Raw genomic sequence first — 13,073 nt, 5'->3', positions numbered from 1 at the left:
TTCGTTTTCGTGTTTTCGTGTTGCTCATTTCATGTTATATATCTCATTTTTTCTCTCTCTCTCTCTCTGGTGTCTTTTGTTGTTGTTCTTTTTTTTGTGCTTAACTCGGTTGTGCAGTCTTCCAGCTGAATGATTTTCACATCAGCATCGTAGTTGTAGTTTCCATGCAGCCAGTTGGCTAGATAGCTACTAAGTAGACTGCATGATTCAGTAATTGGAACGTATCAAATTTATTTTTGCCCCAAGTGTGTCTACTCACAAAAACCGACAAACCGACAGATAAAAGCCACAGTATACTGATTAAACTTGGCTTACACAAAAACAAAAAGAAAAAAATGTGAGTTTACTCACACAACAAATGGAAGTTTTTTGCCATTGTTCTGCAAAACTAATTTCTTTGGCTTTCAGGCCGCATAAATTGAACTTCAATCGCATTGCAAATCAGTTAAGACCTTTCGATGTTCCAAGTTGCACATGACGAGCATTGAATATGCAATGCAACCAAACCAACACACCCACACACACACACAATCACACCTATACACACATGTGCGTGTGTGTGGCATTGGCATTTGTGCGTCAGCAACAACTAACGAAACACAACAAACAAAATTCAATTAAAAATCTATGCACGCCCAAAAATATTGATTCGACAAAATACAAAAATATTTTCGATGTCTTCGGCAAAGACAAATGCCAAGAAAAATACACACACCACATACACACAGACACTCAACACACACGCCCATTGTCAAAGCAACAGAATAACTGTAGAAGCAATGAACCGTTGATGAAATTGGAAATGAGACATGACATGGGCACAGATTTCTGTCTGGCCAAAAACACAACTTTAAGCACACGACAATTGACTCGAATAGTAGTTGGGCTAAGCAACAAATGCAAATTTCTCCCTCTCTTCTCTCTGTATTTGTATTTTAAATACTTTTCTATCGAAATTCTGATGTTCAAAAGCTGTTCAAGCAAATCTTATTGTATGCTAGAGTCAAAAACATCGAGTTCGCATCAATAAATTGCAACAAAGTTTCGTAATAAAGATTTGAAAATAATATAATGATTGCTTCAATGGAAATAGCTTGACAAAAGAGATTGGACTTGGGGCACAACTGCAATATTATTTAGGGAATAGTTACAAGATAAATGGAAGTGAAAGTGGTCTGAATATTTTGTGATTTAATGGAAAAATTATTAAATTGTTAGTTATTTCTAATTTAAAATGGTATTTCCACGTTTCAGTTAGAAATAAATTGATCTAAAATTTCATTTTACTTTCTCTACTGTTTTTTAATTTAATTATTAAAGCAATCATGGATAGTTTTCAAATTATTTTAAATTGGAATTTTTGATATTTTTTTGGTATTTAAAAATACTTTTTTATATTTGATATCAAATGTTGTTGCTTTTGTTTAAATTGCTACATGTTTATACCTACTTGTATAAATGAATAGTGTTTTATATTTAATTACCGGTTTTTTGGTATTTCATGGTATTTCAAATAGTATTCTTTTAATTTTATGGTATTTTAACTGGTATTTTATGATATTTTAAAATTATTTTTATATTTGAGATGGAAGTAAAAGAACTTATTGTTTTAGGTTAATTATAAATTCTTGTTTCTTTTTATGAATCGTCTTTGCAAGGCTATTTATTCAGATTAATAAAAGAACTATTAGTAAACTTTATATTAAAATGTCGTATCTATATTTTGAAAACAAAAAAAAATATGTTTTAAACTTGTATTTTATTCACAATTTTGATTTTGTGAAGTTCACAAATAAACGCGACATCTTTTTTTTTTTTTTTTCTATTTGAATTCACCTCCCAAGGCAGTTTATTTAAACCAAGCTAATAAATTGAATTAACTGTTTGTTATCTAGTTTAATATCGTTCATCTATATTTTTAGCACTATATAAATTATTTTCAAAAAGTATTTAAAATTACTCGTTTTTAAGTTCAATATAAAGCGAGTCATCAAAGTTTTTGGTTTATTCTTTATGAAGTGACCAACCAAGGCCAACGAACTGTTATATAACCTTATTTTCAAACTTTAAATTTGTATTTTGAATAACATAATTTTGGTTTAAATAGCGTTTTCTTTATATATTTATTTTGTAATTAGACGAATTATCAATTCTGTCTATCTTCTTTTTGTAATTGTTCACCCAAGGCAACGTATTCAGAGCAAGCCAATAAACCTTTAGTAAAACCTGTTATAATCAACTTGAAATATATAATGCAATTCCAATTCCATTCATGAATGCCATAAGCAACAAATCAAATGAAGTAGACAAAAAGAAGGCAATAAGAGCAGAGCAAGCATTGAACTCAAACATTGAACTTTAAACGAGCTGCACATAAAAAAATGACCGAAAGCATCATCATCGATAGCAAGAGCAACAACAGCAAAAAAAAAAAAGATCCATTTGTGGCAACTTGTTGCCGTCTATGGACCACATCCATATAGACCGCGATATTTGTTGTTTTTGCTGTTGCTGCTGCTGCTGCTGTTGATTGACTAATGACACAGTTTTGACAGAGTGATGCAGTGTAGGTCAGAAAAATATTCAAGTGTATCGATTGATTGACTAGCTGATTGACTAATTGGGCAAGCGAGTGTTTGCACATACCAAAATAAAAAGTGGTGAACGGTGGCAAACATTAGCGTCATGGGCAAATGCAACGTGTGTGCTACACAAAAGTTGGCTTCAAGTCACGTGCCAACAACCAAGAACAACAACAACAAGAGTCGTTTATCAATGCATTACTCTTAACTGAAAGTGGCTCTCCAGAGACCAGCAACAACAGCAAACAATAAAAACTGTTGTATGTCGACTAAATTATATTGACAAAACTTTTTGGCAATTCTTTTGGCCTGAAATATTGTTTGTATTATTATCAGGAGGCATGTAGGCTAAATTTGAGTTATGGCTAATTAGCAGCAGTAGCAACAGCAGCAGCAACAGCGGTAACAAGTTAATAACCAATATCGATTGTTGTGCCAAAATGAGCATAATGATGTCGGCCAATAAGCCGCTTACCCCGTTTTGCACCCTTTAGATATTTTGGTCCCCCAAAACACACACACACGCACAGGGAGTGCAACCAAAAACCAATCATTGACCATAAATCCTCATTCTCATTCTCCTTTCCCCTTTCGGTCGCTGTCTCCCTTGTGTCCATCACTCACTCCACAATGCAAACAATGAAACTAATTAAGTTACACATGACCGAAGAGCAAAGGCAAGTGTGGCAAGAACGACAAATTGAATGGCTAAATTGAAACTGTTTCCAATACCAAAACGATGGAGCAAAAAGAAGGGAAAGGAGACGAGAAAGAGACAACTCCTTGCCTTGTCGCATATGCATAGCTGCCAATATTTTACTTGATAAGAAACGCACTATTTCATGGCCAAGACCTTGTGTGTGTGTTCCCATATTGCGTATACGCCATGTGCGCACCCAAATAGGTTGTCGAGTGTATCGAGCGAGCTCCATTCATTCCCTGTGCAGTTTGCATTTCATGCAAGAAAAATGAATAAGTATGCAAATTTTGTTTACTTTAGCTCACAAATAGTTTCTCTTCTCAACTATATGTATAATAAAATGAAATTTATATTATATGCACAGACTTTGTCATAATCAATATTAAATATGAGTTATTACTTTCTGCAGCTTTAACAAAACTGTCGTCTGTCAATTCGCGTTGCCTTTTTATACCAAAGTTAATTAACAACGCGACTAACAAGATTTCTGCTTAGATTGGATTACTTTTTCAGCGTATTCAATCTTCGTTAATGTGGCAACAATTGCGCTTTTCTTCTTGCTCCATTCTTTGTGCGCTTTGTTATCTGCATACAGCCACATATCACATGGTCTTTGGTCCTTTATCTCCATGCTTTCATCTCATATATGACCAGGCTGTCCATCATGCAGCAGCCCAGCTCAAAGTGTAATTAATAATAATAACCAAAAAGGATGTTTGTTTGTTTTTTTCCCTCGTTTGTTGCCTGTTTGTGTGTGCATAATAATAACAACAATCGGGCAAAGAATTATTGTGTGGCAGAGCAAACAAATTGAATAACAAATTAAATAACTATTTGTGCATTGCACATATTAAACAAGCACACTGCAAATTGCAGATTATTTGTCAAACTGAATAATGTGATTTAAATGCTCTTGGGTGTGAAATGGAAATTTCAGTTGGTTTTTGCTGAAGCTTAAGTGATTCGTGCACAAAAGGACAATGAATGTTTTTGACTTTACGAAAGCCTTGAGACAACTCCGATTCCCAATCCACAGCAGCTTCGGGCCACTTGACAAGTCTGGCAGAAGACAGACGACAGCTAGAGTCTACTGAAATTTTTGCAGCTTGTCACATAATTCGACACTTAAGACCATTTTAAATATTTAACAATGCAGACACGTTGCACGAGGCAAGAGCCAAGTGCGGGGTTTTGCCCTATAACAAATGCGTTTGCAAATGGCGTTAAAAGGGGTCACGTATCATGCAAATCGAAAGCGCAGAAAGGCGAGACTGAGAACGGAAGTTGAATATCAACCAACACACTCACAAAAAACACTCTAAAAAAACAACCTTAAACGTGCCAGTTTCGATTTTAAAACTACAAGAACAACATGAACGAGTAAAAACATCACGCATACGTCGCGTATAACAAATGAGGGTCTGTCCAAGCACTTTTGGCCATAAAGCATGACAAATAGATTGAATGTTAAACACAATTAATAAACGAGTCATGGGTAAATGAAACTCTTTCTCTCTCTCTCCTTGGATTTTATTAGTATGAAAGGAGCGAAAGAGTGAAAGGAGAGTGAAAGTATGTCAATCTTTGGCCTTTTGCAAATCATTTCAACAACCAAACAACAACAATAACAATCCATCATTAGTTAAACCCAAAAAGTTTTCTGTTTTGCAGTCAGAAGTCTATTTTTTCCACAGCTGCAGCTGCTGCTGTTGTTATCCTTTCCTCATTCGACTGTTGTCCCTCATCATATGGCATTAATTCTGCTCTATATAGTATTCTTTTGCTATTTATACAATTTACATAATATTACGAGCAATATAAAAACGGAAATCCGGTACAAGTCTTTATTTGTCTATACCCTACGGGATTTATACCCAGAAAGGATTTACCCTTTTTTTTTCTTTTTTTCTGCTCCTACTTTTATTTCTTTTCTTTTATTTTGATACTCACCGACAGGAGGATTAGAGATTGGCATGCAAGGACAACAACCGAAATATTATCTGCAAAACACAAAGCTTTGCTTGCATCTTGAATGAGTCTTGGGTATACGAAGGGGAGAAGTTTAATGCGCTGCTTTTTGTTGTCAACAATAGGATGAGATTGCAGAAAAAAAGAGCAGCGCGTAAAAACGATTGACGCTATCGTCAGCGAAGTGACAATGACAAATATGTCTGTCATATGCGTATAGAAGTTATGATAGATATGATAGATTTATATCGCTTTGACGAGGGGTGTCTTAATTAAGTTGTCAAAGTACTAAACATAAATTCAAATACAAAATGAAGAGGAATTATTCATAGCAAGTAAGAAAGCACACTCGACTGTGAGATATCCGTTAATCCATTTTCAATAAAATCATATTCTAATTCATATATTCCAAAATATACCGCAAATATACTAAAAATATACCAAAAGTAATATTTGATATATCGATAAAGTGGTGCATATTTAAATAATACTTAAATATACGGTATATTGAAATAGTATTACATATTTAATATACCAAAAAATACTGAAAATATACTAAAAACTGTATTTGATATATCGTTATAATTTTACATATTTAGTATACAAAATATACCAGATTGTCAGCCAAAGCTACTAAGTCCCGATTGGGCTTCTTAAAAAAACTTCGACGACGGACAACGCTATATCGCCTTGGATTTTTACGCTGATCAAAAAAATATATAAAATTTATAAGGAAATGAAGATGGCTTCTTCTGCCCGTTAAATACATTCCCTGGAATCACAAACTTATAATACCCTTCTACTCTATTGTATGTATTGGGTATTATCAAGAGAAATTATTGTCTTGCCATAAATTCTTGCTAGAAAACTTTTTACAAATTATTTCTCATTTGCTTTGGTTGCAATTAATCGAAGTTTATTGCCACACAGCGAGTTAAAACAATAATTTTTATTATTTTCCTTGACGGTTATTGAAAAACCACTCTCAATGCAGCAAAATTTATAAAGAATTCTCTTGGCAAATACTTGCCAAGTGCATGCAATATAAATGCACTCTAATCGACTCTTTGTATATATAATATTTCAAAACTTGTGCGATCTTGTACAACATGTAGTAGAAAGTGGCACTCGATAAAACTCGGACATAACTTTTTACATATTTTGCGACTCTATCACAGCAATGAGCATCTAAAAACTTTGTTTTTTCCTTAGCCTTTGGGGCAAAGCTTTGTGAACTGGGTCAAGCGTTGGCCCCAATGTCATTTATAGATTATGAATCTTTGTAACAAAAAGCGTAAAACTGGCTCAAAATATTATTTGTGTTGTTGTTGTTGTTGGGCGACGCTTTTAGCCATAAGTCAGCCTGTAGCGTGTTTTGCTGCTGCTTGTTGTAAGCTGTAAAGTTTTTCAGCAAGTTGAATCTGCTCTAATCCTCTGCTGTCCATGTCCTGTCGTGTCCTGGATGCTCTCGACCACCTCGTGTCCTCTTGCCCTGTTGCTTTTGCAGTTGAGTTGAGTTATTGCCACACGCTGGCTGTGTCACCAATGTGGCGGAGATTAAAGAAATAAATTAAATGTGGCAATGTTTCTTCCACACTCACACTCACGACTCTCTTTCTCTCTCTTTTTATGTGTGCTCTTTTAGGTGGAAAATCGAGCGTTGAGGCTACGTGAGGTGGCAACGGCCATGCAGCAATACCAGGACGATGTATCGTCTGGCGCATCCACAGCACGCCAGCAATGGGCGCCAGCTGCCAACTCTGGGGTTCGAGCGTCTGGCGGCGGCAGTGGAGCAGACGATCCCGGCGGCAATGTCATTTTAATCGGGTCCGTAAAGGATTTCGAACGCAATGCGGTCCATGGCCTCAAGTTGAATGGCATCGTTGCGCTCGAGGAGACCTCACAGAGCGGCAGCAGCAGCAGTCTCCCAATTGCCGGACGTCTGGCCATGGCACCCAGCTCACGTGGTAATGGCGAGGTGGAATATTTCGATGAGGCCGGTTACATTCGAGGCGGCGGTCTGCGCAGTGGCGAGGATCCGTACATCAGGAATCGCTTCAATCAGGAGGCCAGCGATGCGTTGCCCAGTAATCGCGAGATACCCGACACAAGGAATCCCATGTAAGTTTGCGATTTTAACATGCATACACTCAATGTCTCTTCAACGCCCCTTCCCTCTATCTCTCTCTCCCCTTTCTCCCCACCCCTTCAGGTGCCGCGCGAGGAAATTCCGCGAGGATTTGCCCGAAACAAGCGTCATCATCACTTTCCACAACGAGGCGCGCTCAACGCTGCTGAGAACCATTGTCAGCGTTCTCAATCGCAGTCCAGAGCACTTGATACGCGAAATTGTGCTGGTGGACGATTACAGTGACCACCGTAAGTATGCTGACACTACCGCACACAATAATATGTTAAGCTGACTCTAGGTGAAAAATGTGCCAAGTTTGCAGAGCAGTAAATTAAACTTTGTTCTGTTTGACATACTTTTTTCTTTCACTTCATGAATACATGCATGCATGTATACTATACTAAAAACTGTGACAGAATGGTAATTCAATACTATGAAATTCTGCAAAACCTTTTTCGTTAATAAATAAAAAAAAAAAAACAACAGACAGAAAATATGAAAAGCTTTTTTTGCCCTTTTACAACCGTTTAATTCTGAATGTTTACGTTTGCTACCCATTTGCAAAACAAAGTGGTATTAATTTAAAAATATACCAAATTAATATACTATAAAAATACTGAAGTAATACCACAGGATATATTTGGTATATTGATATAGTACTGCATTCAAATTATACAAAATATACCACAATCAACAGAAATTATAGCTCAATTAAAATACCGAAAAAATACCAATATATTTCTAAATCGTAAGTATACCATAGAGTATAAAATATACCTCATTATCAACAAAAACTATTGCTCATTTAATATACTGAAAAGTTGATGAGTACTATAATTGGTATATCAAAAAGTACTACATTCAAAATATACCAGAGAATACAAAATATGCCACATTTAACATAAAACAACTTGAAATATAAATCTCTATAAATAAAGAAGAAATTCCTATTTCAAATTAACTAATTCGATAGCTGAACACAAAATGTATTATTTCCAGTTGTCTTCTCAGTTATTTGTCATTATTTAAAAAAAAACCTAATTCTTCAAGACCTATATTACAAGTACGAGCATATACAAATAATAATAATATATATTTCCCGTTTAAGATAGTCAAGATAGTTAAATTCTGCTTGCTTGACATAGATATTGGCAGCAATATTTAAGCCGCAGATAGTTTTCTGGCTCAACCAATTGATTGACCTACTTGGCCCTTGTTCAAAATACTTTAAATATGATAGCAATAAATTCAAACTTACCGCACAAACTTTAACAATGCGCCAACTCTGCACTTTTCTTTTACACTTTCCAGCCGAGGATGGTCTGGAACTCGCGAAGATCGACAAGGTGCGGATTATACGTAACGACAAGCGCGAAGGTTTGGTCCGATCACGAGTACGCGGCGCGGACGCGGCTGTGAGCAGCGTTCTCACCTTCCTCGACAGTCACGTGGAGTGCAACGAACAGTGGCTGGAACCTTTGTTGGAGCGTGTGCGCGAGGATCCCACTCGGGTGGTTTGTCCCGTCATCGATGTGATCAGCATGGACAACTTCCAGTACATTGGCGCCTCGGCTGATTTGCGCGGTGGTTTCGATTGGAATCTGATCTTCAAGTGGGAATATCTCAGTCCAAGCGAGCGTGCTGCTCGCCACAATGATCCCACGACTGCGATCAGGACGCCCATGATTGCTGGCGGTCTGTTTGTCATCGACAAGGCGTACTTCAACAAGTTGGGTAAATACGACATGAAGATGGATGTGTGGGGCGGTGAGAACTTGGAGATTTCGTTCCGCGTGTGGCAATGCGGTGGCAGCTTGGAGATTATTCCCTGCAGTCGAGTGGGTCACGTGTTCCGCAAGCGTCATCCTTACACTTTCCCTGGGGGCAGTGGCAATGTCTTTGCCCGGAATACACGACGTGCGGCTGAGGTCTGGATGGATGACTACAAGCAACATTATTACAATGCAGTGCCGCTGGCCAAGAATATTCCATTTGGCAAGTGAGTTGAGCAAAAAACGTTGTTCTCAAATGTGGTGCTTAAATCTCTTTTCTATGTCTTATGTTTTCTTCTCTTCAGCATTGATGATCGTTTGGCTTTGAAGGAAAAACTGCATTGCAAGCCCTTCAAGTGGTATCTGGAGAACGTGTATCCCGATCTGCAGGCCCCCGAACCTCAGGAAGTGGGGCAATTCAGACAGGATCAGACCGAATGCTTAGACACAATGGGTCATTTGATAGACGGCACTGTGGGTGAGTAACAAAAGCAATAGCAAATAATAAGATTAGTATACAATTCTGATATTAAAGAAACGTAAAAAAAGAAGTTGGAAAGAATTTGAGGATTATAAATTAAAGTTATTAAAAAATATAAGAAAATTATATATAAATTTAAAAATAATTAAATAATTAACTTTTCCATAACATACAGATCAACCTAAATATTATATTAGTTAAATTTTAATTCGTTTAACTCCCTTAACCTAATATTTTGACGTTTTACAACACTGACAGTAAGCATCCCTTTACTTTGAAAATGAAATCATGAAAATTATAGATATTCAAAATAGCAAAGTTTCAAAAAGTACGAAATGTATAAAAAATAATTATAATATTATTTTGGTGTTTTACAATACTATAAGTTAAAAATTCAGCACCTGTTTAGCAAACCAAATAGATATGATAAGTATATGGTATAATTAATACACCAAAACGCACATTTATTAATTATGAATCAATTTTAGCAAAGTTATACGAATTTTAACTACTTTAAGCATATTTTTGGTGTTGTTTTACACTGTCAAAAGTTATACATCTTTTGCGAAAGTTTCTTCTACAAAGGCGGTCAAAAAACCCCTAAAGCTTATGTACTAACTACTTAAAATTAATATATAAATTGTTAGCTATTAAATACGCATAATTAATTCAAAATTTCCTTGCTTTACAACACTATCTTTGTTGTTCTTTCTCTTCCCCACTTGCAGGTCTCTTCCCCTGCCACAATACGGGCGGCAATCAGGAATGGGCATACTCGAAACGCGGCGAAATCAAGCACGATGATCTCTGCCTAACCCTGGTGCAGTTCGCTCGTGGCTCTCAGGTGGTGCTGAAGTCATGCGACGATTCGGAGAATCAACGCTGGATCATACGTGATGGCGGTATGGTGCGGCATAACAAGATCAACGTTTGCCTGGACACGCGAGATCACAACGAGCAGGGAATCAGTGCACAGCGTTGCAATTCAGCGCTGTCGACACAGCGTTGGAAATTTAGCAAATATGCGTGAGAGCAGCGAACCAAACAAACGACCAACTAAGTAGATTTGTTTTCGAAAGAAAGAAAGTATAATGAGTAAAAAAAAAGAACCGACAAAGAGAGAAGAACGTGAAAATGTGGCTTCCGTTGAAGCGATCTTCAGTTCGGTTCGTGATATTTGTGAATGTTTATAAATGCTACCTACTCGGATATGACGATGATGACGATGATGAGGATGAAGATGATGAAGTATGTGGTTTCTATGTGTTTACAGACATACACAAACACATACACACACTCACACACAAAGAACCACACAGAAAGTATAAGTTTCGACTAATATGATATTTAAGTTACAAGTTGAATGTGTTGTACAAGTCAAATTTCTTTGGAGAATTCGAGGAGAAGTGTGTGTGAAGAAGAACAACAACAAAAACACGTACTTAGACTGATTAATTTTTTGTATGTATATGCATATGTAATAAAATATATTTAAAAAATATATAAACTACATACGAGTACACACATGCATACAAACATATACTAACGTAAACCCTTTGGAAGCTGCTTAAAGAATAAATATATAATTTGCATTAACTCAACACATTCCCCTTCACCGCCCCCCAGCAAAGTCAATTATCATCTAGATAGCCCAGCAGAACAACAGAAACAGCAACAACAACTATAAAATAACAAAAAATTCCAAACTAAAACTATCTATCTGTATCCCTATTTGAAGCTCAGAGGCTTCAACTATCTCTATGACTATGACAAAGGCAAACAACAAAAAAGAAAACAAATTAAAAAGAGGAAAATAAATAAGAAATGTTATCATTAGTTTTAGTTATAAATTTAAGTACTTAAAATACATTCACCGAAATGTATTAGACAACAAAAACAATTTAAGTGTATATGTATATATGATTATTTTAAAATTTTACAAACAAAAAGAAAAATGCCAAAACAATAATTGAAATCAATTTTCAAATATTATTTCCATTGATTGTAAGTGCATGCGAAACGCATTCATTTCAATATTTGAATAAATTTTAAAATTTCTAGTTAACTCAAACAAATACACAAACACTCACACTCACTCAACATTAAATACTATTGCACTCACACACACACACACACACACACACAGCGAGCATTTAATTTGCTTTTCTTTCGAGAGTTTTTTGCCTCCTTTGTTTTATATGAATTTTACGATATTTTACAATATTTTTATGGCGATTTCACATTCCATTTCCACTTCCACATCCATTTCCATTTCCATTTGCATTTGTTCAAGTGCTTTTATTGTTAATTTTGATGAGTTTTTCTGTTGTTGTGTGTAAATGAATTTTATGTAGTTTTTTTATATAAATATATAAAAATATATATATTATTATATATGTTAGAAGCAAAAGAAACGTGAAAACGAATAAAACAAAAACCAAATACTGAATGTTTGTTTGTACTCTCTCTTTTTCTCCTGTGTGTACCGTGCGTATACTTAATAAATTGAAATTCAAATAACTGCAATTTTAATTTACTTCAAATAAAAATTAAAACAAAAAAAAAATTAAAAAGGGAAAACTAAAAGTTTACGGCATTTTCTTACAGTCAAAAGATAAAAAGTTCTCTTCTTTCTGCTGTGCCACTCTGCGTATACTTAATGTAATTGCTTGAGGGGTGGGTGGAGTGGAGTTTTCTGCTGCTGACCCGTACGTAGAGGAAATCTGTCAAGTGCTAAGTACACAAGTTCTCATCTCGTACTACATATTAAATTAAAGGAGGCGAGCATGTAGGTTAAACGACGCATCCTTAACATTTGTATCTTTTGCACGCTGCGCTACATTGCGTATACGACACGTTGAGCAGTTGAAATAAAAAAAGCACGAGTTCGTTGCGCTAATTTTGTCATTTGAAAAAGGTAAAGTAAGACAGACATCATAAAAAGCAGCAAGCGAACAGGACAGCGCTCAGTGCTCAGCACGAGGCACTTTAAATTATATGGGCGTAAGTGGGCGTGGCAGGTGGAAGAGCGTTTACATGCACAGCATAAAGCATAACATAAAATAAAGTGTCATGCTCGTCGTATTCCTCAGCATCTTCAACACGCAGAGAGAGCAGATAAACAAAAAGTGTCTTTCACCGACGATTCCGGCAAACCAAAATGCCGTAAAACCTTAAATCGCCACCTGAAATTTCAGAGAGGGGACGATTTTACACACAGCATACAAGAGCTTAGACACATTTCCCCCAAATTGAAAGCAGTTGCTTAACAATGGATAGAAAGACTGCATAAAAGAGTAGCAACAATGTTAACGTTGCAAAGTGTTAAACCAGCAAATAAAACTAAACGTATTCTTCTATAAATAAATCTTTACTTGTTAAGCATATTTTATACCCGTTAAGCAAAGGGTAGAAGGGTGTTCCTGTGTCTTCCGACACC

General features: G+C 36.0%; 1 protein-coding gene across 2 annotated transcripts in view; it reads left to right on the top strand.

Annotated features, from left to right (window-relative positions):
* LOC117564344 (polypeptide N-acetylgalactosaminyltransferase 2) overlaps positions 1–11,337 on the top strand; it is a 36,803-nt gene extending 25,466 nt beyond the window's left edge. For both annotated transcript variants that reach the window (XM_034243055.2, XM_034243054.2), the window contains exons 3-7: positions 6,896–7,371; positions 7,463–7,629; positions 8,693–9,380; positions 9,459–9,631; positions 10,363–11,337. In XM_034243055.2, coding sequence (XP_034098946.1) covers positions 6,896–7,371; positions 7,463–7,629; positions 8,693–9,380; positions 9,459–9,631; positions 10,363–10,664 — 1,806 coding nt within the window. In that variant the 3' untranslated portion in view covers positions 10,665–11,337. The remainder of the gene's footprint in view (positions 1–6,895; positions 7,372–7,462; positions 7,630–8,692; positions 9,381–9,458; positions 9,632–10,362) is intronic.
* Positions 11,338–13,073: the final 1,736 nt, after the last annotated feature.

The sequence above is a fragment of the Drosophila albomicans genome, chromosome 2L, assembly GCF_009650485.2.
Source record: "Drosophila albomicans strain 15112-1751.03 chromosome 2L, ASM965048v2, whole genome shotgun sequence".
Lineage (NCBI taxonomy): Eukaryota > Metazoa > Arthropoda > Insecta > Diptera > Drosophilidae > Drosophila > Drosophila albomicans.
The sequence above is the reverse complement of the archived record's forward strand: the minus strand, read 5'-3'. Positions and strand labels throughout refer to the sequence as shown.